Raw genomic sequence first — 26,288 nt, 5'->3', positions numbered from 1 at the left:
TTGTCATTGCTTCTTCCTCACCTTCAGATGATCCCCATACTGCTGTGGTTTCATAGGAACCATGGACAGTTAATTTCTTTCTATTGTCTACGTCATTCCACATTGCTTGTCAAGTTTAGAAACGATGTCTGCAATACTGCAGCAGGCAGCTAACAGCACTCGAGAGTAAAGCAGAAGTCAGGATGCTATTCTGCTAGAGAGGTTTAATTTCCTAAGCCGTAATCTCTGGCTGGATGTACCCCGATTCCCTCAGGACAGGGAAGCTTGCGAATCTCGTGTTCTTGGACAGCTGTTAGAAAAACATGGTATAACATTTGCAGAATGGCTGCCTAGAGAAGGGTGGGCTGCAGTTCTCCTGCAGTAGAAGGCCGGGATGGGAAGCAACCCAGGAGCTTCTCCCATGTGTACGTAAAGCCGGCCATTTCTTTTGGGATGCACTTCTTTGGCTTGTTTGTTGGCTTCAGCTCTGAGAATAGATCCTAATGGAGAAAAGCTAGTTATCAGAGAGGAGGAATTACTTTCTGGGACTTATGTGACCACTCTGAACTTCTTTTGAAACAGATTGTATATTTGAGCATTATCGAGAAAGATTGCCTCCATTGCACATGTAGCGCTTCAAAAAGAAAAGAAAAAAGAAAGAAAGAAAAGAAAGAAAAGCAGATTCAATAGAGTGTAGAATATATGTAGGATCTGTCTTGCTATTGTGTTCTAATTCCGTATTTAAGTTTCTGTTTAGAAATAAAGTTCTTTTTAATTTCTTAGTACTTCAATTGCTGCTTTTTCTTACTTGTTCTCTCATGAACGTTAACATTTTGTGCGTGTACTGTTATGATCTTTTCTTCTGGGATCTCACAAACAGGCTGGTAATTTTGCATGTGGAATAAGCAATAGGAATAGGTGCATCAAAGAACAATTTTCTTTCTATAAATGTTCAGTAATAGAGGGGAAAGTGCAACAGAAAGGCATTTAAAGAGAGAAAAGATTGGAAATAGAATATGTTCACATTTTGCTTACAAACATCACTATCTTTTAAGTGGACAATTTACTGAGATGAAATCATTTCAATTGCTTTATAAAAAACATGCATATGGAAACAGGCCTTCTTTCAGTCGAGTTTCCATTTATCTAGAAACTGATGTTTTTTTCTTTCAAAAGAACTCGAAGGTGAGAAAAGTAGATGAATTTGTAAAGATTATCCATTGCAGATACAGTTTCTGGAATATTAATTGTCTCAGATTCTCATTGGTAACCCTTATGTAACGTAGCAGCTTGCCCTGGAATGTTGTGCTCCTTAGGAAGTAAAGATGATGAGACTGATGTCTGAGTGCACTTTTAAAAGAACATGCACGTGTGTTAATTAAAGAAAAGCCCAGCTCAGCAGGTTAAATTATGGCTCAGCCTGATCAACAAGTGCAGCGCGGAGACACACAGAAAAACCTCAGCTATTGGTAACATCACAAAAAATGCTGCCATTTTTACCAGATTGGAGTTAACTGTATTGGCTGTAAATGACTTTTCCTCTTTTTCATCTGGATATATTGTTGTTTTTTTTCACATCTTGTCCGAAGTTCGTATGAAATGTGGCTGCATATAAAAATGCTGCTGTGATTCATCTCAAAATGGCTCAGTTAGTTTGCTAAGCGAGGTGATTTAATGTTAGGTATTTCAATTTTTTAATATATATATATATTTATTTATTTATTTATTTTCTCAGTATGGGGGATGAAGGGGGGAACTGTGGGGAAAGAAACAGAATTTTTCATAGCAAACAGCACAAATGATGGTGGCAGTGGGGAACCTTTCTTGGCAGGGGGTGGCAGATAGCTGGAGGATGGTCTGTGTTGTTTCTAGCCTGACCTGCAGAGCTGTTGATAAAGAGGAGGTGCAGCTCTTGCTCACTTTTTCCTATCACAGCTGGCAGTCTAGCAGTGGGGTAGTGAATCACCATCCAAGAGGAAGCTAATCTGTATTTTTGGCAAGTAATTTCTGTTGGGCAGGTAGGCTGGTTCCAGATAACCAGAGCAAATGCAAGCAGGAACAGCAAGTATTCCGCTCCTCTGGGGAGGAAGGCAATCCATGTGTAAGGCAGTGGGTGACTGCCCATCCCATGACAAGTTTGTGGCCCTGGCCAGAAATGCCATCTCACTTTTGTCAGCCCCATAGCTTAGACTGGTCTTCTGGGGTTCTGATTCTGACTGGCTGTCTGAAAACAGGTTAGGGAAATAAGTATTTTAGGGAGACTCCACAGAGTCCTTATGGTTTCTGGCTTGAAATTTCCATCTTGAAATCACTGGATGCTGATTCAAGTGCATTTCATCAACAATATGGCAGAAGTGTCGGCATGGTACCAAAAGCATCACTGCTGATGAGGATGAGCTAAGATGGATAAGAACTTCCATCCTTCCTGAGATGGTTCTCCCATTTCTGTGAAGCTGGAGGAAGTGCCTCCCAGGAAGAGAAATGTGTTATTTAGTTACTCCTACAGTTTGTATTACTTAAGGGAAAGAAGAGCTGAACCTAGGCAAAGGAAGAACTGTGAAGGCAGAATTCTGAGCAGCTCAGAATGGATTCCCAAAGAGAAGGAAATTCGAGACAGTCCCATTTTAAAGCTGAAATACCAGAAAGCAGCATCCAGCTGATAGTAGATGTAGGGTGTGAATTTTAGATAGAAGAATCATTGTGCACTTGTTTAGTCCAGTGCTTGAACAGAGCATGAACTAAGATACAAAAATAATTGAATTTAGTAGAAAAGTATTTTTAATGCTGACAAATGTGCTATGCTCAGGGCATTTGCAGCCTTGATCAAGTGTCTGGAATTTGCTGAAACTTAAAGCAAGACTGGGATTGCTTAAAATATGGGGATAAGTGTGTGCTGTATTTCTTCCTTTGTAAAGTAATGACTACAACTTGCAACTGTTAAAGATGATGATCACCATAATTCAAGTCTGTGCTTTGTCAGGTATTCATTCATATTTTGTAGAAAGATCTGTCTCCTAGATTGCTAATGAACGGCCAAGCAAGGATCTAGATAGTTAATAATACTGCTTAATTGCTGCAGTCAGATAGAGCTGCCATCTAATTTATTGCTATTCTGAGCATCCAAACACTAGAAGAATGATAAACCATGAGAAAGCCATAGAGATTGTTATTTAGTTGAAGTCATTGCCTGCAGTTTTGTATATTTCTCTCCCTGGCAGGTGATCCTTCTAACATTTTCCTGCTTTGGCAGAAAATTAGATGCATGGCCATACCCCCCACTGTCCCCACTGCCACTGGGCAGCTGTTTTCAAAGTAATATGCCTTCCCAAGTTACTGTGCAGCCAAGTGTTTTTCCTGCATGTGTATATACAGTGTGCTAGAAAAGAATGGTGTGTTTTCCTGAATATACCTAATGGAACAGGAGTATGTCCAGTGGGCATGTGTCAGTCTAATGTCTGAACTGGCTTTTCAGCATGGATGAGAAGAACTAAGGTGCTGTGCAGAGAGCGCTACAAAGACTGGCAACCTGGGTCATTGGGTATCTTTATCCACATGATCAACAGCAAATTTCACTTAAGGGATAAATGGTTTTAGAAGAAAGCTCTTTGAAGGTGATGGAATGGAGAAAAGAATAGTGTGTGACTTGGAAACCTGGCTCTGTGAGTCCTATAATGTAAGAGACCTCAGCTGTATTGTCTTACAGTGTGATTTTTAGTTGACAAGTAAAATCCTACAGCTTCCTGTCTGGGACTGAACAGAAATACTCGGAGTAAATGCCAAGCAAAATGTTATGGTTCTGCTTATCAAATTAAGGACAAGACCTGTACTGTGCAGTGTGGGAGGGCTCAGTCCATGCAAAGGACTTCATTAATGAATTGCCTTTATCTGAAAATTAATGGAAAACAGGTTCATGGGCTTTTTCACTGTCTGTGCTATTAAGCTGCCTGCAGACAGTTACGGCCTTTTTTTAAACCTGCATCCTCATGTCACTGCAAGTAGATTGAGGAATTGCAAGTAGGTGAGGAATTATGCTGATGGATTTAAATAACCACCGCACTTAAGTGAAGATGCAGAATCCAAAGTGTGTTGTTACTCTGTAGAGCTTTTGATTGGTAAACTCCAGCAAACTAAGCGCAGCTAGCAGTTGAATGCAGCTCTGTACTTATGAAGAGGCTCTTTGGAGCAAAGTGAAGTATATGGGTAAAGTTGTTAAAGCATTAGATAAGGTTCTCTGGTTACCATGGTTACTTGAAATTTTTTGCATTGCATCATAGATTAGAATGCATAGGATGAAGTAGTCAAAACAAATAGGAAGGCCAGAGCGTGTAAACTACATTTCCAGATCACACAGCATTGCCAAATGGAAAGACAAAGAGCTCAGGTTATTGGTTACTGACGATTCTAAGAATAAATGCAGTGAGGCCTGGGCAGAGCCTGTGTGAATTGAAGTCCTGCAGTATTTTGGAGTTACGGTTTTAATTTTTAAATACAAATGAAGATAAAAGAAAAATCCTTAGTAAAGTTAAGAGTAGAATGATTTTCTACAAGCTCTTCCTCATATTGAAATTGAGACGTTCAATGAAGAAGGCTGACAAAACATGGATAACACATTTTGTGCACTTAAGCTGGCAGTAGTGCTTACACTGGAAGCAGTTTATTCCCATGGAAACCTATTTGCATTTGGGCCAGAACTGACTTCTTTTTGCCTCTGCTAGAGCTGCTGATGTTTTAGTGTAATATGATTGCTTTATATCGACAGCAGTTTTGAAGAGTATTTCTAAAATGTTGAGTAGCTGAGTCTGCGTGTAACAGAGGTGGACTTGGCAGTTTTTCTGTGTAAAATGGAGGCATGTTACTAAAAAACGAGGGCAAAAGTGAAATACTTGTTTATCCCCTATTATTGTGTTGTTTATGTTTTGTTTTAAACAGGTGACAAAGGAACTGAAACAGTATGACAACAAAATCATTGAGTGCAAGTTTGAGAACAACAGCTGGGTCTTCATGAGACAGAGAATAGACAAAAGCTTTCCAAATGCGTACAGCACTGCCATGGGTGAGTGGAATAATACACTACAAAACATTATTGGGCTCAAATTTTAATTTCTTAATTCTGTACTATTTTAAGGAGGAAAGGTGTCCTGGACTTTCCTTTACTGTTTGAGGTTCCTGTAGAAGTCGTTCTTCTTGGCAGCCCTTGCCAAGTTTAGTTCAAGCTGGGCCTTTGCTTTTGTAACCCCATCCCTACACAGCCTAGCAGCTTCCTTATACTCCTCTTACACCACCTGTCTCTGTTTCCACAGCCTGTGCATTTTCCTCTTGCTTTTCAGTTTGACCAGCAGATTCTAGTTTGGCCATGCTGGTCTCTTGCCTTCCTTTCCTGACTTGCTACACCTGGGGATGGAGAGCTGGAGAGCTTTCACGTGCTAAGGAAAGCTTCCTTAAAGATCTGCCATCTCTGCTCTGATCCACGAGGACAGTTTTCCAGGGTGTTTTGCTGACTAACTCACTGAGGAGCTGGAAGTTAGCTTTCCTAACATGTTGCATCCTAATTTTACTCTTGGCCTGTCTCATATCCCTCCAGAGCATGAACTCAACCATAGCACAGTATCTACAGCCCAGGCAGCCTCCAATCCTGAAGTCACAAGTTCACTTGCATTGGTGAACAGCAGATCCAGTATTGCATTCCCCCCGGTGGAGCCTTCAATTGCATGACTAAAGAAGTTATCCTTAATGAATTCCAGGAGTCTTGTGGATTGCCTACACCTTGCTGTGCTTCTTTTCCAGCAGATCATAGAATCAATCATAGAATTACTCAGGATGGAAAAGACCTCAAAGATCAAGTCCAACCTAACCATAGTACCCTAACTCTAACAACCCTCTGCTAAATTATATCTCTGAGCACCACATCCAAACGGCTCTCAAACACATCCAGGATGGTGACTCAACCACTTCACTTGGGAGCCTATTCCGGTGTTTAACTACCTTTTCTGTAAAGAAGTGTTTCCTAACATCCAACCTAAACTTAGCCTGGTGCAATTTGAGGCCATTTTCTGATGTCCCATCTCAGACATCTGTCCCCAAGATGCCTGAGTGGTTAAAGTCCCCCAGCAGGGATGGGCTTTTGCATTTGTGATGCCTCCTGTAGCTGGAAGTAGAAGGCCTCACTGACAGGCTTTGCTTGATTGGTGGCCTCTACTAGACACCAATCACAAGGCTTCCTTTGCTACCTTGATCTCTAACTGGCACCCATAAGCTTTTGACTAGCTTATGTCTGTTCTTTAAGGACAGTTCTTCACATTCTGTTCCTTTCCTGTTGTAAATAGCAACACTCCCTCCTCTCCTTCCTCACCTGTCCCTTCTGAACAGCTTGTAGCCATCAATAGCCACACTCCAGTCATGGAAATCATCCCACCATCACAGTGCTTTCTGAGAGCTGAGGTCTCATACTGTGTGACTTCTGAAATACCTTTTCACCAAAAATAAGCATAATAAAAAAATATTTCCAGGATGATATCTTACTAATTGGAAGTGCTGTAAATGATTCTGAATTCTGCAGGAAAGAATCTTTCAGAAACTGGAAATTATGCACTAATTGTTATTTGTAAAAAAAAAAAATAAAAAGCTATGTTAGAAGTAAATTTCAGTGAGTCTTAATGTGTTTAGTAATGAACAAGCCAACATTTATTTTTCTTCCATGAAGCTGCATACATACTCTGTCCAGTCCTTACATGCCATACATTATCCTCTCAATCTTATATATATTTCCAAGAGAGTTGCAGTATTAGTGCTTAATTTCTTGCTTTTTTGTTCTAGTTTCTTTGGGTACTTCCTCAGTCTGTAGAGAGGACTAATCAGAGGAGTACAAAGTTGCGTGCAAGAAGTATTAAAAATACTCATAGAATCATCTGGGTTCCAAGATCACCAATTCAATATTAGACTAATCTTGTTTTGAAATGTTAGAATTTGGTTTCTGTGTTAAGGCCAGGTCTCACAAGGAGTTTGTTGCTGCTGCTTCACTTCTTGCTTGCCTCACTGGGATGTCTGGTCATAGAATCAGAGAATATTCCAACTTAGAAGGGACCCATAAGGATCATTGAGTCCAACTCTTGGCTCTATACAACACCACCCAGAAATCAGACCGTATGTCTGGAAACTTTGTCCAGATGCTTCTTGAACTCCAACAGGTTGGGGCTGTGACCACTTCCTGGCCATTGTATAGTTGCTGCAAGCAGCAATATGCACATGCACGCAGACACGTACACATGCCTGCTTTTGTTTAAAAAGAGACAGATGCCCACTGTGGCACAGCAGTGCTTTGCTGTCTGGGGCACAGCCTGACTCCTGACGGAGCAGGCTTGTGCAAGTAGATGTTTCAGGCTGACTACTCAAACCAAATTATGTTGTTTATTTTGAACAGAGGGGTTCAAAGTATTGAAGTGCAATGAATACTGTTACAAATCAGTTTGGTAAATTCACAACGTGTTCTTTGTTCCCAGCTGTATGCAATAGCATCCAGAACCCGGTCACAAAGGAGATGCTGTTTGAGTTCATCGACAGGTGTATGGCAGCTTCTCAGGGACAGACGCGGAAGCACCACCTCGACCCCGACACGGAACTGATGCCACCCCCGCCACCCAAAAGGCCCCGCACCATCACATAGGCCTCGGGCACAGTGGGTGGCATTTACGCTGCTGCAGAATGATGCAGATGAAGCGCGGGTGCGAGGGCTGGGAAAAGAAACACCTGAATTGCTGTAAATATCTAGGTGTGGGTTTTTTTTTTTTAGTTTTGTTTTTCCAAATTCCACGTCATGGAAGGACATTGTTTCATAACTGAGAAGTTCAACCTTACCTTCTGATCTTTGAAGATAACATTTCCAAAGGTATAGACAAGAACAGTACAGCGGAATCAAGGGAAAGCTGCCTTGTTTATATACGGATATCTTTTCACCTTTAATTTATAAGGTCAGCAACCTGGAACTGTGAAAATACTGGAATGCTGTACTTTTTAGAAGCTGTGTTTAAGAAAAGAAAATGTGTTGTTTTTTTTCTTAATGATTATTGTTATTCAACTGGTTGCGGTTTGTCACCCATAGCATAATTTATCATAGTTTCCCTGCATTTCTGAGGCTTGTGTTTAACAGCAAACAGCGGTGTTGTTTCTGCGCTGTGTTGGCTGACAACGAAGCCTTCTTAGGCTAAAATCCACTAATTTTAAAATTAGCTGGGTTTTTGTTGTTGAAATATTAAAGAGGTGAATCCCTCTTGTAAATAGCATCCTTTTGAAATGAAGTGTTTATGCTGTTTCTTTTCTTCCTTTTTGTTTGGTTTTGTGTTGTTTTGTTTTTTTTTTTGCTGTTTGAACCTAACACACAAATGTATAGTGGGCTGATTTTAGCTTCACCTTGAAGTTCCTCTGTAGATAAGGAAATCATCAGATCTTTAGTGTTAAGGTCTCTGTCCCAAGACCATTTCTAGTACAGGGCTACGTTCTCCACAGTGATACCATTGTAAATATTACTAAAAAGTACACTTCACTGTGATATGCAAGAGTGATAAGCAGTGCTAATAATGATGTCTCAGATCCAGGGGCACTATGGCAAAAGAAACGCCAGATGCTCCTTCATGAAGGGGAATGCAATTCCGTGTGAGAGACCCATGCCGTAGGGCAAATGTCCTGGCTGGGATGGTTGCAGGGCATCTGTGTGGTGCATATGGGGTTGGCTGTCCTGTGACACTGTATGAAGCTGCTGGCTGAATTCCTTTCCTATGGCATGAAGGAGCTCATGGATACCCAGTGGCTCTCCTGGCAGCTTTCCGTAACGCTGATTCTGAGAAACTGAATTCCAGTTGTCTCATGGAGGAGCTGGTCTGAGCTGAAACCAAACGCTCACAGATTTTAAAGCTTACTGTCAATTTAACAAACAGGGATCTGATTGGTTATTTCTGTAGTTCACTGAGCATCACTGTCAGCATTCACTGAGCGTTCACTGTCAGGACAAGTCATCCGTTCATCCAACAGCCTGATCTGTAAAGACCATTGATTTGTTACAGCTAAAATACATTCAATGAGTTTTACTGTTTGGAAGCAAAATTAACTCCCGCAGTTTATTTTTTTCTATGGGGAAACTTTAGGATTATGCTTTGTGATGGCTTCTTTCACTGTTTCAATCCATTGTGTAAATGCACGTGGCATAGCTCAGATGGCATTCCTGGCATCTCTTTCTGGGATATTCCACACATGTCTCAGAAAACTGAAGGAGATTATAAGTTACTTTTTTTTACTGTGCTAAAACTTGAGGGGAAAAAAATGTGTTCATCAAAGCTCTGTACATAGTTTCTGCATATTGTCTATAGAAAAGATATAATATCACCTATGCAAGGTTGCAAAATTATCTCCTAAGAAGAGCCTTATGAATTTGATGTGAAAACCTATGCATCCTCTGCACATCTTGCGTTGAAACACACAGTTAAATATTTCTTCACGTAGTATAAAGATTTCCCCCTCCATTAAACTCATCATTAAGATTGTCATAAGAAACTTTTTGTCACCAATCTTCATGGTTCTATGGCAATTCTAACTTAAAAGATGATTGCAGCCTTTTCAGTGAGTTACTGCATTTTGTTCTTTTAGGGTTTGTCCAAGCTGTCTCCTTCTTTCTCCTTCCCAGCCTTGGCATCTTGTATTTCGACAAGACCTAGCTTCTGGTTTTCCTCTTACGTTAGAGCTGCAGGAATCGAGCTGCAGCGCTCCTCCATGTGCATTCCGCCAAGCTCGTCAATGTGCTGTGGCCCTTGTGTTTGGACTGTGTCTTTTTTCACACTCCTCTTGAAATGGATATTTTGAAAGAGCGGTGACTGAGGAAGTTCAGAGCCTCCACATTCATATTCAATTATAGAACTATCCTTGCACTACGACCCGTAGCATTTTAGAGAGGTCAATTTGCTTTGCTTTTTGAGAAGAGGAATCTACTGAGCAAGGGTTGAATGAAGAACCTGATGAAAACAAATGGAATTTCACTTGGACCAGATGGGTTTCGTGCTGTGACAAGTGCATACTTCCTTTGTCTGCTACAGGAAATTCAAGACTAAAGCAAAGAAGAGTCTGTTCCAGGAAAATAATGATAATTTCAAAAAAAGACCCCTAACTTGTCTATTCTTTGGTGTACAGCATGTTTCCATCCACTGTTTCGTCATTTGTTAAATATATAATTAGAATTTGGTTTCAGTGGAGTTTCCAAAAACTGTTAAGTACATTCCTCTACAAACTGTATTAAGTATTTTAATAAAGTCAATGGTTTAAAATACTTCTGTTAAGGATGTGTTTACTTTTGATGCCTTGTGCCGTCCCAGTACCGGTTCAAGCACCAGAATACTGTGGTGTTATTACTCTTCAGTGCTCCAAGACAGTCTTCTATGTTTTTCAGAGCTCAGTGGCCCTTCTCTCAGGTGGGAGCTTCTCAAGCCAGTGGTAGCCACAATCTGCCATTTTCAAGTACAATTTGCTCTTCCTGCTGCTGGAACCAGAAGAAAACCAGAAGATGCATGAAGTGTGTACTTTATGACAGGCTAACATTACGTAGCTTTGCCGAGTCAGTGCTAAGAGTGCAGCTGGGAAAGGCAGCAGGGTTGGTCTTGCCTGGTTTGTCACACCAACCTGGACCTGAAGCTTGTAGCTCAGCTGCTTGGACAGCTCCTGGACCTGCATTGTAAGAGGGCTGGTTTCTGTTTCAGCATTCTTTTTTCAGGAACTAAAAATGCCATCTTGGTGTTTGGACTTGCCTTTTAATTAAGGTTCTGCCCCCACTGCTGATACACCGCTCTTCTAATGGGTGTGTCATTTGTACACTTCATGTGGTTCCTCTCAACCATTTCTGATTCTCTGGTGCTGGAGTGTGAATGCCAAAGTGCATCTAATGTTTGAATGCACCTGGAGAATACTATAACTGCTTCAGTCCCTGCTCAGTTCTCCTCTCTGCTTGCGTTAAGGAGATAGGTTGCCATGCCTGGCCGGTACATCACAGTGTTGTTTGTGTTTGCTTACTTGTTCATATGAGCAGTCCTTCAGCATCCCCACTCATCAGTGCAGCAACTCATCAGTTTTCTGCCTGTGAGGTGTGACTTGTATTTGCATAATGTGTAATGCATAATTGTATCTCATGACCCAGGAGTATTCACAAAGGCTTTGGCACAGCACGCTCATCTCCTAGGATTCATCTGCAGTCAGTGGAGAGAGAATGAGAGCAGAAGTTCAATTTGTGCCCTGCAATGTCTGCCTGTCTCTGCAGAGCCTCCCCCATCAGTTCTTTTTTGAATCAATATACTCTGTATCCTTTTCACGTTACTCCCTTGTGCCATTAGGATTTTCTGAGCACAGAATTAAAAAATTATTGAGAGTAAATTTTGAGGCATCGAAATTACTGCAGTGTTCAATCAAATTTATAATCTTGTTAAAAGTATTGAATTATTTTGGTCAAGAGCTATTTATTTTCCTTGGGATGTTGTTAGTCAAATCTATAATCCCAGAAATTCTGTTAACTTGCATGAGACAGTTTGGCTGAAATGCCTGAAATGGGCAGATTGCTTCTGTCTCTCTGTGCAGCAGCACAAGGTCTGCCCTGTGAACCTTGTCAGGGGGCTTCTCACAGTCCAAGAATCATGAACCCAGTAGAGTTTAGGTTTACCTCGATCCTCTGTGTTGTGCCCATCATCTGCTATTCAGGTTGGCCTGTTGCCATACGTGAGGCCATGAGACCAAAGAGCTGAGCCTCCAACCACATGCCACAAGGGCAGTGCTGTGCTTGGCCCCTATGTGCTCTTCCCCTCACCATGCCAGCCTTGCAGATTAAACCTTTGAGGAATAGCACAGTGCCTCCAATCCTGCTTGCATGAGGAAATCAAAGCCGCATCCACCAGCTGGGACATAATAGGAGTAAGGATTCTTCCTTCCGTCCCTCATGATCCTGGCCTCCCTGTTTCATGTACAAAGGTAGGCCATACTCCTTGCAGTGACCTCTGGATTGATGAGTTAATGTGAGCAGTGGGAACAGAGGCTGGCATTCTTTCTGCTTTCCCTGGTGAGATCCCACTGGCCGCCTCAATGAGCCGAATGCAGCGGAGGCTGGAGGTTGCTTGAGACATTTACAACACTGTTTTTCCCTAGTCAGGCTCATGTTAATCTGATTTATTTCAATCCATAGGCAGCAGATGGAGAGTACTTGAGTATGCTGTAATGAGCACAAGTGAGAAATTTCCAATGGCGGTGGTGCATCCATGGGTGTGGAGGGGCGGAAGATGCTCCATGGACTCTCGGAGGAGAATAATCTCATGTTCCTCTGTGGCAAAAAATAAAACATAAGTGCAAGCCATTTGCACTTCATTTGGAGAACACTGGAGTAAAAGTAACAAAAAAAGAAATCAAATTACAGTCAAGTTGACTCCCATGATAGGAATTTATTTAACGAGAAATACTGTTCATGCCCCCTTTCTCCCTCCTCTGTTTCCTCCCTCTCTATCTTTGTGTCTTTTTGACCAGCAGAATGCACACGATTTGGGTTCGGGAGCATTCATCTGTCATACTTGGAGAAAATTAAATTTCGATTAACTCTGATGCTCAGAATTTTCTGTAATGCCGAGGAGGTGATAAGGTTATTGTATTAAATGGGTCGGTATAAATGCCGTGTGTAACACTGAAGGAACAGAATTCTGTTATTATCGAGACGTACTTCAAAGGGTTTCTCAACTAATTTGATTATCACAAGAGGGGAAATTTTAATCCAAATTAAAAAATAAAATCATTTCAAAAAAGGCAGCATTGTTTAATAGGAAGAAACTCAGAGAAGAAGAGCACAGACTTGGTTGGGCAGCCATGCATGGCTGCAAGTGGGGTGTGGTGGAAGGGAAACCCAGAAGGCAACCGGAGCTGTGATATCTTGCATGTTGCCAAAGGAAGGGAAGAGGTAAGATGAACGATCCTTGCAGGTCCATTCCAACTTAGGCTACTCTGTGGTTCTGTGACCATGAAGTGGCTCTCAGAATGGAGAATGCTCATTGGAATACCGGGGAGAGCCAGCTCCAGCAACATTAAGAGGTGGCTTCTTACATTGAGACAATGGGGTTGGGAATGAAGGCCCTTCCTTGCCAAGAGGCTCAGAACAGCTGCCCACCAAGGTGGCTGGTAGAAAAGAGGGAGAACGAACAGGTTCTAACAGCAGAGCAGCAGGTAAAATGTTTCTCTTTCCTGGTGGTAACTCGTCCTCAGCTCTGGAAGCTCTGGGACATGCTTGCACAACCACCAATGAGTTTTGTAGGGGTCAGAGAGCAATGGGTTGCAGTGGGTTTTGTCCCTGCATCATATCACAGGGCCATGGGAGCATCTCTGTGCCCTTCAGGCATATCAGTGATGTGCACACAATCCACACGTAGTGCAAACAGGGCTTCAAACTGGGCATCTTTTGAGGTCAGTGCAATCCACTTTCCTCACACCTCATACCCTGCCAAGAGGAACAGGCAGGTTTTGCCAGTGTGCGTGTGGGTGATGAGAGCAGCATGTCTGCCAAGAGCCTTGGTAGTGAGGGACATGGGGACAGTGTGAATGGCATGACAGGCATGGGGAAGCAGAGATGCGCCTGCCTCCAGTGCACACCCTGATGCCTAATGAGGTAAAATAAGAATAGAAAAATAATCCGTTTGAATTCCCCATCAGCTTGTTTGGCAGCTGGTGCTGTTTGTTGGGTATTTTAGTACTTACAACCTTCTCCTCTGGTTCAGTTTATGAACAATATTATGCAAGATCTTTCTAAGGAAGAATTCTGATTTGACAACATGGAGGTCTGAGACCCATAAAATAAGTGCCAGGAAAGCACTACAGAGCAAGAAGTAAAAATAAAAAAATCCCTTTCCTCTATCATGCAGTGGAAAACTCGCATTTCTGAAAGGATTTATGGTCTTTAGAGCAGTGGGCTCCTGCAATAATTTACTTTCACCTGCCATGACAGTTTGTTCCTTAAAAAGAAAAGATTTATTACGTTACTGTTGGGCGTTAAATCAATGATAATTCTGCTGGCCAGGTAATACCGACCCGTGAGCGAGTGACCCGTGGGTGTCCTGCACAAATAACCTGTGACAGCCAGGCGCTGCAGTCTGAAGCTGTTGTGTTTGGAATTGCACTTGTCACCATTTCTGCTTCCACAAAGCTGTGTGTTGTGTCCCTGCATCTACGAGCAGCTGGTGCCAGTTTGGCTGGTGGCTGCCCATTTGCTTTCTCTTATAAACGTCGTGCAGAAAAACACGCCCTCCTTAAGTTCCAGCATTGTAGCGGTAATTGATCCAGACGTGCCTGTTGCATCTTCCTTCCCTCAAGTGTTTAGAGCAAATCTTTTGACATCTGGAGGGAAGTTCTTTCTCCAGCCCATCTCCCTCCAGCACTAGTAGCAAAGTGAGAAGTGCCCTCAAGCCTCCCTTCATGTGGCTGGCCTTGTACCACTGGCTGTACAGGTCCTCCCTTGCATTCCCCACACCATTGTCCCCAGTGTGGAGGACAGAGAAGAGCTGCAAAGCCCTCCATGCTGTACTATGGCTGCACAAAAGCTCTCCATGTCCCTTCTCCTGAGAGGTTTCTAGTTTCACAGTGCTCAAGAAGGTAATAAACTCAAGGTGGAGTCTGATGTGGCCCTTCTCAGGCCAGCTGAGCACCGTACCTTTTTGACCAGGGAGGTGGTGGAGTCTCCTTCTCTGGAGATATTCAAGACCCGCCTGGATGCCTACCTGTGCAACGTGGTGTAGGGAGCCTGCTTTGGCAGGGGGGTTGGACTCGATGATCTCTAGAGGTCCCTTCCAACCCCTACAATTCTGTGATTCTGTGATTCTGTGACCAGTGGCAATGGGCCACCAACCAGTCCATCATAACACGCATGCATGCCCATGGGCCTGAAGGAAAGAGAGGTCACTGTTAGCTACAACTTTGTAGGTGTGAGCCACAAACCCTCTGCTACAGTGCATAGCACTAAAGCTCTATGTATCTGTGTATAATAACTGCTGTCCTTCTTGCACCTGACTGTGCCACTGAAGCTTCTTGATGCATTTCAGAAAATTACAGACAAACACATTAATACTTGGCTGTGCTGGTCTGGAACTGCTGAAGAACAGGGAGTGATAATGAGGCTCAAAGAAATGGAATGAGAACAGCAGCCTGCCACATCCTCATTTCATTCATGGACAAAAGAGTTCGGTGTGTACACCTGTGTCTTAGCTGAGGACTGTGCAGCGGATATCAAAAGCCTGAAACATTTGCTAATGATAGCTGCAAAGAGGGAAAAAGAACAACTCTTACTAACGTAAAATGCAAGACTGGCTGTGTTATGTAGCAGCTCCTGCTAAATTGACTGGCAAAATATTTTCTGAGTTCATGGAGATTTGACAAAATTACCCGTTCCCTAAAGCCAGTTGTGAGCACAGAATGTTTCTGCTTTCACACGCAGCTTTGAGAGGCAGAACAGAACAATTCCTGCCCAGGCAGCTGGGTGATGGAAACTGACAGAGCAGTGCCTGTGCAAAGAGAGTTTAAATGATGCACGAGGGACTGGTTAGCGTGTGATATGCAAATGTAAATCTATCCTCGAGGCATTGCAACTACAAAATGTCTCGCAATAATGCTCGTTTATCGAAAAGTCATTTCTTACTATGGATTCCTTCCTCCCAGAGCAGCAGGGCTTCCTGCCCCGAGTGAGCTGGTCCTTCGCCCCCTCTCCAGTGCATTACATCTGGCTTTAGCCAAGGGACTGACAGCCAGAAGGATCATCCCCTCCTGTGGTGCTTCTTGGCTGTGCCTTCCCAGTCTAGTGAACAGAGACAAGTAGATCAGCATGATGGCCATCCTGCTGCAAGACCCGTCTGCCTTTTGATGAGCTCAGATTCTCACCATGACACTGAGCACAGCTGCTTTCTGGAGAGGTTCAAAGCCACCTGGGCTTTGCTTGCCTTTACAGAAAATAATTGGCTATAGGATGGTCCACACCCCCGAGGTGAACCGGTGATGTCTTCAGTGCAGTTATAGCAGTGGGTGTGTTCATGGCCAGCTCATCCTACCTGAAAGTACCAGCCAGTGTGCAATTGCAGGATGTTGGTCGTGTCTGCTGCTGGTTGCAGGAGGGGTTTGCAGTGGAAACATGGGGTCGCTGGACTGGTGTGTCTATGGCCCTGCTGCTAGGGACACATCCCAGCTCAGGGCAAAGCTCACCACAGAGTGGGCGCTATGGATAAAGTCATGCATTAGAAGCACCCATTTCCAGCTTCCCTTACTTGAAAAGAACTGGAACTTAATCTTCACATTGTATAATCTGTGGTCATGGAACGGCTTTTCCTGCAAAATCCACATCCTTTGTGAGGACTGCTTGCTAACTGCTTATTGGCCGGGCAGTCTGCAGGGTGAGCGATGGTTAGTGGATGCAGGAGGGGAATGGCAATGCAATGTCAAGCTTATCCACAAGAATCAGCTTTTCTTTGGTGGCAACAGTCAAATACAAGTAGAACCGGAAAACCTTTCCTGTGCTTTAAATAAGCCATATTTTTTTTGGCTTCAGTAGGTGCTCCTTCAAAATGGTTAGCGATTTTCCATGTAAATTACCTGAGTGCAGATGCTAGAAGTGTTAAGGCTCTTGTTTTCAAGTTCCTGGACAAGTCCTAAGTGGCAACGGAAATCAATTCACATCCAAAGCACTCCTGTTGTGTGTTACAAGAGCCGATATCAGGCCCTTGCTACCTGCCTGCCTGCAAACACTTAGTGGAAACAACTGTTCTGACATTCAGGCAGCAGATGGGTGCCAGGACCCCAACAAGGGTGGTTTACAGCACAGGGCTGCAGAGGTTCCACTGGGCTAAGGGATGTCACCCATTGAGCACAAGCATTCCTATCCTGCAACAAACGCAGCGAGGCCCTTTTGCTTCTATATGAGATAGGAGCTGTGTGCTGCTGGCCGCGTTGATGGCTGCCTGTGTGCGGGTTGTAACAAGCCCCCTGATGCCTTTTATGGACTCCAAGATATTTGATAAGAATCATATGATAGGTGAGGCTGGAAGAGACCTCCGGAGACTGTCTCGCCCAACCCCTTCTGAGGGCTGCATTTGTCACTTCTTAATTGCATATTAAAAATGAAAAAATGGCAGAAGAGGCATATTAAGGAGTTCTGTTCCTCATTAAAATGGGACGGCTAATGTATATGCAGCATGCTCAGTGACAGCCATTAGCTAATCAACAAATCATCATCCAGGAGACCACAATTACCTCCTATCAGAAGGGAGCGGTGGTTGTGCTGGGGCAGGGCTGAAGCTCACAGAACAGCATGGGCTGTCTGTGCGTGCACACATCCCAGCTGAGAGATGGGGTCTGTGTGAGCTCGCTGTGAATACACAGCAGCTCAGAGAGATCCTTTTGAAAGCTTTAATTGGTGCCACCAATGCATTCACCAGCAATAATGCCTAAAAGAAAATGACGTGCTTCTGGAGTGCCTCTCATCGTAAGGTCACAAAGCCACTCACAGCCATGGGCAGTGGGTTGTGCTAGTGTGATGCAGTGAAGTTCTTGTCCTGTTTTTCAGGTGGGGATACAAAGCCGGAGGAGCTGTTGTAAGTAATGCTCCCAAGGCCACCAGGATGACAAAACCCACAGCACCTCTCTGCACAGCTCTGCTCCTGTGACACAGCACAAGATCCCCCTCTGTGACAAACCAGAACCTTCCCCTGTGTTTTCCCAGGGACACAAAGGCAGAAGGACATGAAAATGCAGAGCCTGGCATATTTTGAAAGTGATCTTACTAAAAATGTCTTCATTCTCAGCCTTATATTTAAAATGCTGTGCTTTGTGAAACAGGAATCCAGGCTCATTTCTTCAAATCTGGGATGCCTTGTTCATTTACATGTCTGCTGTTCCCTAAATAGGAACTCCAGCATCCTGGTGGCTCATCAGGCTGCCTGTGTCTGTTCTGCATGGTACTGAGGAAACTTAGTTGCTCCAGACACCATGGGCGATCCAAAACAGTGAAGTGAGGGTGAGACCTTCTATTGCCGTATTTTGGACCAGGGCTTTGATGACCTGAGGTAAGTACAAGAAAAATATTGGGACCCCAAAGTGTGTCCAGAGAAGGGCAATGAAGCTGTGAAGGGTCTGGAGCACAAGTCTTACGGGGAGCGGCTGAGGTTGTTCAGTCTGGAGAAGAGGACACTCAGGGGAGACCTTATTGCTCTCCACAATGACCTGAAAGGAGGTCATGGCAAGGCAGGGGTTGGCTTTTCTCTGAGGTAACAGTGATAGTTTAGAGGAAATGGCCTCAAGTTGCACCAGGGGAGGCTCAGGTTGGATATTAGGAAAAATGTCTTTGGAGTGGTGAGGTGCTGGCACAAGATGCCCAGGGAGGTGGTGGAGTCACCATCCCTGGAGGTGTTCAAGAAAAGGGTAAATGTTAACACTGGGTGATGACATGATTTAGTGATGCAGTAGTGATGGTTGGACTAGATTATCATAGTGTTTTTTTCAACCTTAATGACTCTACAACTCTGAGGCTGTCACCAGCAAGGTGGCTATCAATGCTCCTGTTGAAAGAAGGATCATTCAGGGAAGATCTGGGTGTGATACATTAGGGGGCCCTAACAGACATCTAGAAGAACAGCTCTCACTTTGCTTCATCATCCTTTTCTCTGAATAAACAGGACTTCAGCTTCATGATGTCCACATGATAGGACAGCTAGCAATTCTGCTGCTGTACCTTTCTTAGCACATACATCTGTATGCAAATACTGCTGGGCAGACAGGCTAATGCATACGCTGGGATCCAGTGAGTCTTCATGCTGTAACTAAGAAACATTTATCTGAATAAATGTTTGCCAATACTGCTGTTAATTCCCTGCACTTGCTGAAAATGAAAGGGAATGGCGGTCCAGGCGAAATGTGATTGAATTCAACTGCTTTGATGTTTCTTAAACAAATCTTAGGGTAATTTCTCAGCCACATCTGTGCATACTGTATAATTTAATATTTCTGACAACTTCATGGAGTTGTGAATCTCTGTGATATTTGGGTTATAAATTTCACTGGCACGATATTATCACTTTTTAAAAACAGAGCAAAATTAAACCTCCTTCCCACGTACTTCAGGTGCCTTGTTCTACCCCCATTTTGCAAGTGAATCCTATTTATATTCCATTCTCTGAAGTAATTGGGCAGCTAATCATTCAAATAGCATTCCCATCTCCTTCTAAAAACTAATAACAGAGGAAAAGATTCCTACTCTCAAGAGAATGGAGTTGGTAGGCTGGGCTCTTGCTGACTGAAGGAAGCTGACCTCTGGGTGTGGAGGATTTTGCTCAGCACTCTATGCCAGTAAACAGAATTGGTGATAAGTCACAGCTATGAAGTGCATCAAATTGTATAATATCAGAAGAAGCTGTCAGAAGCTGATAGGAGTTAGTCCTAAACTGAGTGAAGGCCTGAACAAATGGTTTCCTCCCTCCAGTACTCCCGCATGAGGACTGGATGTGGGAAGTGGCTGTTTTGATGTCCCCAAGCCCTCTTACAAAGCCTTGTCTTTGCTGCATTTCTCACTGTTCTTCCTTTTTGTTTGTACAAGAGGTTAAACCAGGATGTTTGGTTGCCTCTGTGCAGCAGTCTCAATTTCAAAGCTAGATGGAAATAAACATCAGAAGGTACATGAGCCGTATCTTAACAGCTGATTTTTCTTTCAAAGCCATCTCTAACAAGAGGAGACTTTATTGCTCTAGACATGAGTATTCATTAGAGATGGTCAACAAATGGCAGGGCCCACAGTTCCCTGTGTAAGCTGTCCTGCTAAACTCTAGTAAGACATCTAACACCTCCTCTGCTGTGGTACAACTTCCACTGGATCAGGAGGATGTGAATAGCAACGTGCTGAGAGGCCGGCTATTGTGCCTTAGAGAGTGAGCTGGATGGATTTTTCACAAATAAGGAAGAGAATAGAGTTTGATATATTAATTTTTTCCCGCTGAACTGTAGCTTCCTGTGATAAGAGAAGCCTTAGATGGAATCAAAATCATTTCCTGACTCTGTGTGGTCTCTAATTAAAAGATTCACTTAAACTCATCGGCCTCAATCGACTTGCCTTTTCCATCAAATGTAAGTCAGCTCCTTTCAGCCCCATTTGGTAGGACTCATCCAACTGGAATCTTTAGAAAACTCATATTTATCAGTGTTTGTATAAGTTTAAAAATTTTACAGCTTTTTCCATTGACTAAGGCTTGTACTGTGCTGTTAAAGCCACCTTTCCTTGCTGTCTTGCAAGAGGATTCAATTTTTGGAAGTGACATTCTTGGCAACTAGACAGCAGGCCTTTGGAAAAGTCATTAGCACAGCCTGCCCTTCCTGAGCAAGTATCCCCTTGCAAACCATCTGCTCAGTTCAGGAAAGCTTTGTTCTTCTCCACAGGTCATGTGAGGATTTTGGAGGAAGGTACAAGATCCAAAGCATTGCGACACAGCACTTGGTACAAGGCTAGCAGTCAGGCCAGGCCAGCTTTCAAAGAAGCAGGAGCAGGAATCTTTCTGGAGTCCAAAGGAGGGCTGATGCAGGATGGAAATAAAGCCTGCTGCCCAGGCAGACTTTACACAAGAACTGAGAGTCTGGAAATATCAGATGCTTGGAGGAGAAGAACCAGGCCTTGCAACAGACAAATACATTCACCTTTAAAAGCAGAGCAAAGAGTTTTCAGTATTTTAAAGATACGAATGTTGGATTTGAGGCTGGGGTTAAAAATAATTGTTATAGCTGTGCATTTGCAAATAAAGGATCCATAGAGAAGCATGGCTCAGAGGAATGATGCTGAACACACAGCAGCATGTAGGGTTGATGTTCGTGAGCACTGAGGACTCGGGCCTGATGGGGCACATTTATTCTCCTGCACAGAACAGTAGGATTCCTCTCATAAGCTGAGTGCTTTCTGTTTGACCTTGTCCCTCCTCAACTCCTGTAACACTTCTTGTTCTGCTTCTCATTGTAAATATATGCTGGACTACAGTCTAGATCTTGTCTGAACTCTTCAGAGAGTAGCACAAAGTATTCCAACACCGTTATCATTGTCTGCTTTTTGATCAGCGGTGAACTTGTTCCCACCTTGCCTGATGTTGGAGGTGAGCATGTGCTGCTGGTTAGTAATTCCAGGCATTGCAGGAAGAAACACTCAGCCGTAGACATATGCCTCAGTTTGAAATTAAAGCTCAATTTAGTTTAATTGTCCCTGATTTTATCAAGCATACAAAATGACTGATTCCATATGCAAAGAAATAAATACATAGGCAGCAGCTCAGAAATGTCTTCCTCCTTATGGTAGCAATTTTATACGGTTTTCTGGTCTGCCAAATGATCTCTCGCTTGTTCTGAAACTGGTTAAATCTCTTCAACAAAGTCTATCTCGGCAGGGTAAGGAGCCAACATAATTAGTGCAAAAGCATGTGATAGTTTTCCAACACTTGATGAACATGGCTTGGAGTGATGACAGTTTTTGTACAGATTTGACATTATTTTAATGGTCACAGAAGAGAGAGAACTGGAGGCCTGTGCAGCTCAAACAGGGTTAATGGATATGGCCCAGCCCAGCAATTAGTCCTGGCCTTGGAGTGAAGGTGACATCCTCCACATTCTCTAAAACCATGTGGCCACTTCAGACTGTTCTAGGAACATAGCCTGATTTTTTCAGTATTATTCTGTTCCCTCTTCAGTTCTGCTGTTGTTATTGTTGCAGAATAGAAAAGTGAGAGGGCTGGGGAAGGAAGAAGCTGGATGAAGTAATTGCAAGCACTGTTTGGTGAGCTGTGTTTTTTTTGTGTGTGTGACTTTGAAATATATTTTATTTATTTCTGCTCCTGTATCTAGGATTCCCCATCACAGACCAGGTCCCATGGAGAGAAATCATGATGCAAAAAGCACTCTTTTCATTGAGAATGGAGGGAGGCTGGGTAAAAAACACCGATGCCATTTGTTGTAGATGCACGGCAACAGCCATTAAAACAACAATACCTGCCTCTTTGGAAGTCGTTCTCATTTTCCACTGCACCATGGAATTCACTCTGATTTGTAGCAGTGGAGGGAGAAATTGCACGTCCTGCCTTAGGACTGTAAATTCTGAGCAGATAAATGGGTGTTCCAGGAGTTTTGTATGGTCTGGATGGATGTGCCTCCCTCTTGGAGAGCTGGGGCCTTCCAGACCCCTGGGGGTGCTCTGAAGAGTTCTGTCACATCACTGGGGCTATGTGTCCTAATTTATGCTCTCTAAATCCTCTCTGCATTGAGTTTCTTCCTTTTGATGCGTCAGTGTCTAAGGTCATTTATCTTAATACAGCTCCAAGGCTACTGAAAGCTTTTCAGCTTGCTTAGATATTCTTAAGTCCTTCATCCTCCTTGTCTGTTGGTACAGTCTCACCCTCAGTGCTGTGATGTCTGATCGAGCTGGCTAGTCAGACCCCAGCATTTTTCCATGCCAAGGAAGAACAGGTAATGTTCTCTATCCTTTTGTGGGATATATGTTGAGCCTGTTACGTACATCATGTGAATGAGGAGTGTGTTGTATGTCCCAGCCCAGCTCTGGACACCGCACTTCCCCCATGTCCCCAGCCCTGTAGAGGGAGCAGCAATGTAAGGTCTGTGATGGCAGCAGACCGCCATCTGGGAGCCCTCCTTCTCCGGAGCCTCCTGGTCAGCTGGCCAGATAGGTGCCATTACGTAATGTCAGAAGTGGCCAAGGGGACAGATGGCAGCTGCTGCCCACAGAAGGTCTCATCTGACCCACATTGCCACTCCTCTGGGGCTTTGGGAACAGGGCCATGGCCTGAGCACTTCTCCTGTAGGGCAGTAATGGCAGCGGCTGGTTCTGAGCCTCTCCCCTCCTAGTCAGGAAAACAGGATCAACTGATCTCCTTCGCAGACCTCTGAAAGTATTTTATTAGCCGTCTCCAGAGAAACTTCCTCTCCCAAATACTTTCAGGCAGGATGTGTTTTCACTCAGTAAAGATCTGACGATGGTGTCCTCCATTGTTGGAAATCATCCTAGTTGCTTTGAAGCCTGAGGAGCTGTGACAGCCTCCGCCAGAGAGGATGTGCCTCCTTAGCTTCTTAATGATAGGAAAGTAGTGAAATTACCTTGCCAGAAACTGACCATTCTTTGCTTCTTTCCTACTAAGAGGAGGAAATACTTCAATAAAGGATTTAAAAAAAAGTTTGGAGTACAAGAATTACCTCTTTTACCTTCCTTGTTTTTTATAGCTTTGACATAAGACATATGATTCAGTTTGGATTAAAACAGAAATAAGCTTGTTTTTCTCCTACACATTTCTTTAAAAGCCTGCACATTCTGCTTTTGATATTTTCCTACCAGATGACTTCTGGAGGGAACATGGCTGCCTGCAACTTGCAAAGGGTGTCGCTGCTGTTATCAGAAGCTTTAGAACGAATCCAATCCGTTTTATGTGTGCATATGTGCGTGTGCATGCGTACAAGTGTGTATTTTTATATATAAAGCAAGATGGAATGTCACTATAACTTGCATATCTGTAAAAAGTAAGTTATTCCCGATTCTCTGTTTCCACTGGCATTTTGTGCACTATTTTCAGCTTTGAAACTTCTGGAAAGCCTTCCAAGTGAGGAGGTGCTCGAGGTTTCTTCCAGTCAGGAGGTTGGTAACTGGGAAACTGAGGCAATGGTCACCAGTTTTACACGACAGCTTTCCTTATCAATGCGTTTATCTGGATTTGTGTATACACCAAATGTGCCCTCTGGTACACTTGGTGGTGCATGATATGCTTTGGATAAATGTAATTTTCAAAACTGATTCTCCAGTCCATGGCAAGAGCAGCCATGCTTAATGCAGGAAAAGCTCGGCCCACAGAGACTTACCGGGGCCCATCTACCAGCCATTCCCCTCCATATAGGTGGGAAGGGGATCATAGGCAGCCACCAGGGCACTGCCCTTAACGCTGCCATTAATCTTTGCAGTACAATCCCACTCGCTATCCTTGTTCACAAGGCTGTGACTGGTGCCTTGCATTACCCCAGTGACCTGAAAAGTGATTTTTTTTCCCTATTGATCGCACCCTGAGGCTTTCTGGCAGACTGGAAGCTGCTGCTGCTCTCATAATTCAATTCCCCTTATGCCTGTAAGAGGTAAGCCAGGGCTGGCAGTGACTGCCCCCTCCCCTCAGGCCTGCTGCCTGGCATGGAAGTGCAGTGGGGCCAGATACTTCTGCCACTGCCATGATGGAGCTCTTTGGCCTTTTGCAATCGGTTGTTAGGGTCCTTCAGGCAAGAAAAGAGAAATATCAAGCGATGTTCCTCCTCTCTCTGTTCGTGGCTGTCACTGTAAGGGTACTCCTTCACGACAACGGCCTTTCCTGACATGGCTGCTCATTAGGCTAGGGGCAGAGGAGTGAGCAACGTGAAAGAGTAGTGAAGGTCTCATCTGTCAGCCCGTAGGTGTGAATTTAAATGGAGCCTCATTTAGCTGTGCATTCCCTTTTGATTTACTGGCAGGTGCTTCTCATGGTGAAATGTCTAGCAGACACCACTTCACTGACCAGCTGTTCCCATTAAGCCAGAAGAGCACTGCAGAGTGGGGCCATGGCTGCCTTCCCCCAATAGCTCCCCTGAGGAGGAATTGCACCCACCTTGCCATGAGATGCTGGGTTCAAGTCAAGGAAGCACTCCAGGCTTTGTGCCTCCATCTCCCCCAGATTTCACATTGGTGTGCTGCAAGTCAACAAAATACCTGGTAAGTCAACCTATTGGGCAGCATTACTTCCTAATTTGGGCATTTCTTCTTAATATGTAGTATCGTTTACTAAGAGTCAGTTGTCATTTTCAAGCTGGTTTTGTTATGAACTCTTCAGGCCTTCAGGGAAGTTGCGTGCAGGAGTTATTTAGAAGTCAGACTTTGCTCCTGTACTTCCAGATCTCAGTGAAGAAACTACAAGATACCAATGTTTTATGTGCCAAGGAGGATTGCTTTTAACATCCAAGCACATCTCATGCATACAGTAAAGATGCCGGAGTTTTGATGACTCCTTATTTATCAAAGTAATGCTGTTTTACATTTAGATTATGTTTCTTTGCTGAAGGGTACCTGTGTAGTTCACAAACAGCATACACATGTTAATAATACATTGTGAAAACACAGCTTCCTCTGGGGTGGAGAGTAAAAAGCAAGGAAATCTTGGTGCATAGCGCGTTCAGGGCATGGAAAGAAACCTAGCTCAGAGCAACAAGAGAAATCGTGGTGCTTATACAACACTGTCAGAACCAGACTGTTGTGGAGAGCAAACAGACCCTTGATTTCTGAAGTTTTCATCAGAAAACCAATACATGGTAAACTCCACGAAACTCAATTTATTGAGCTCTCAGGATCATGAGTTAGGTCAGCCTTGCCAAGAATTGATGTGGTTTTAAGCAATCCAGACCCGAGGTGTCAGAGCACTGTTATACTTCTCTGATCTCATGCTTTGCTTTATTGTTTATTCATATGGCACTGTACAGCTGTGCCTCGGGCAGGAAAGACATTGCTTCTACTGAAAGGAGCTTTGCAGCGTATGGCCCTGATTTAAATCTTCACAGGGCTATTTGCATAAAACCAACCATTTTAGTTTATTTCTGTATATTTAGGGGGTCAAGACTCAAGCTGAAAAAGTACTTGTGACAGAAAGATGATCATGAGTTTGAAATTTGATCTAAAATGGATAGGACATGGGGGAATGGTTTTAAAGTAATATAGGGAAGATTTACGTTAAGTGTTAGGAATAAATTCTTCATAGGGCAGTGAGAAACTGACACAAGCTACCCAGAGAGGCTGTGGATGCCCCATCTCTGGAGGAGCTGAAAGCTGGGTTGGAAAGGGCTCTGGGCAGCCTGAGCTGATGGGAAGTAGCCCCACCAGCAAATGGAACAAAGTGGGCTTTAAGGTATCCTCAAATCCCAGCCATTCTATGAATCTATGATAAGGCTTAAAGGTCTCTGAGGATTCTCCTTCATGCTGTAGATATGGAGATAGCAACTGAAGATACTGGATGATTTTGTTGAGTACATCTCAAAAGAAGGGCATTTCCTACAGTATGCATTCTTCTATTACAAATACTAGATGAACTGAAAGAGTATTTAACTCCTGATTGAAAAATGAACCAGAATGGATTCTTGTGAATCTGCCACAGGAAACTCTATACTAACATTAAAACGGCACACAGTAATACATTATTTAAAGTATACAGTCAGTGGATTTAAGAGTATGACAGAAAATCCTATGTGCAGTA

General features: G+C 43.5%; 1 protein-coding gene across 3 annotated transcripts in view; it reads left to right on the top strand.

Annotated features, from left to right (window-relative positions):
- The window catches only part of RNGTT (RNA guanylyltransferase and 5'-phosphatase), a 185,001-nt gene extending 174,722 nt beyond the window's left edge, over positions 1 to 10,279 (top strand). For all 3 annotated transcript variants that reach the window (XM_072333278.1, XM_072333280.1, XM_072333279.1), the window contains exons 15-16: positions 4,909 to 5,032; positions 7,476 to 10,279. In XM_072333278.1, the coding sequence (XP_072189379.1) occupies positions 4,909 to 5,032; positions 7,476 to 7,639 (288 nt within the window). In that variant the 3' untranslated portion in view covers positions 7,640 to 10,279. The remainder of the gene's footprint in view (positions 1 to 4,908; positions 5,033 to 7,475) is intronic.
- The last annotated feature ends 16,009 nt before the right edge of the window (positions 10,280 to 26,288 follow it).

This window comes from Excalfactoria chinensis, chromosome 3 (genome assembly GCF_039878825.1).
Source record: "Excalfactoria chinensis isolate bCotChi1 chromosome 3, bCotChi1.hap2, whole genome shotgun sequence".
Lineage (NCBI taxonomy): Eukaryota > Metazoa > Chordata > Aves > Galliformes > Phasianidae > Excalfactoria > Excalfactoria chinensis.
Note: the sequence above shows the minus strand (reverse complement) of the source record. Positions and strands in the feature narration are given on the sequence as shown.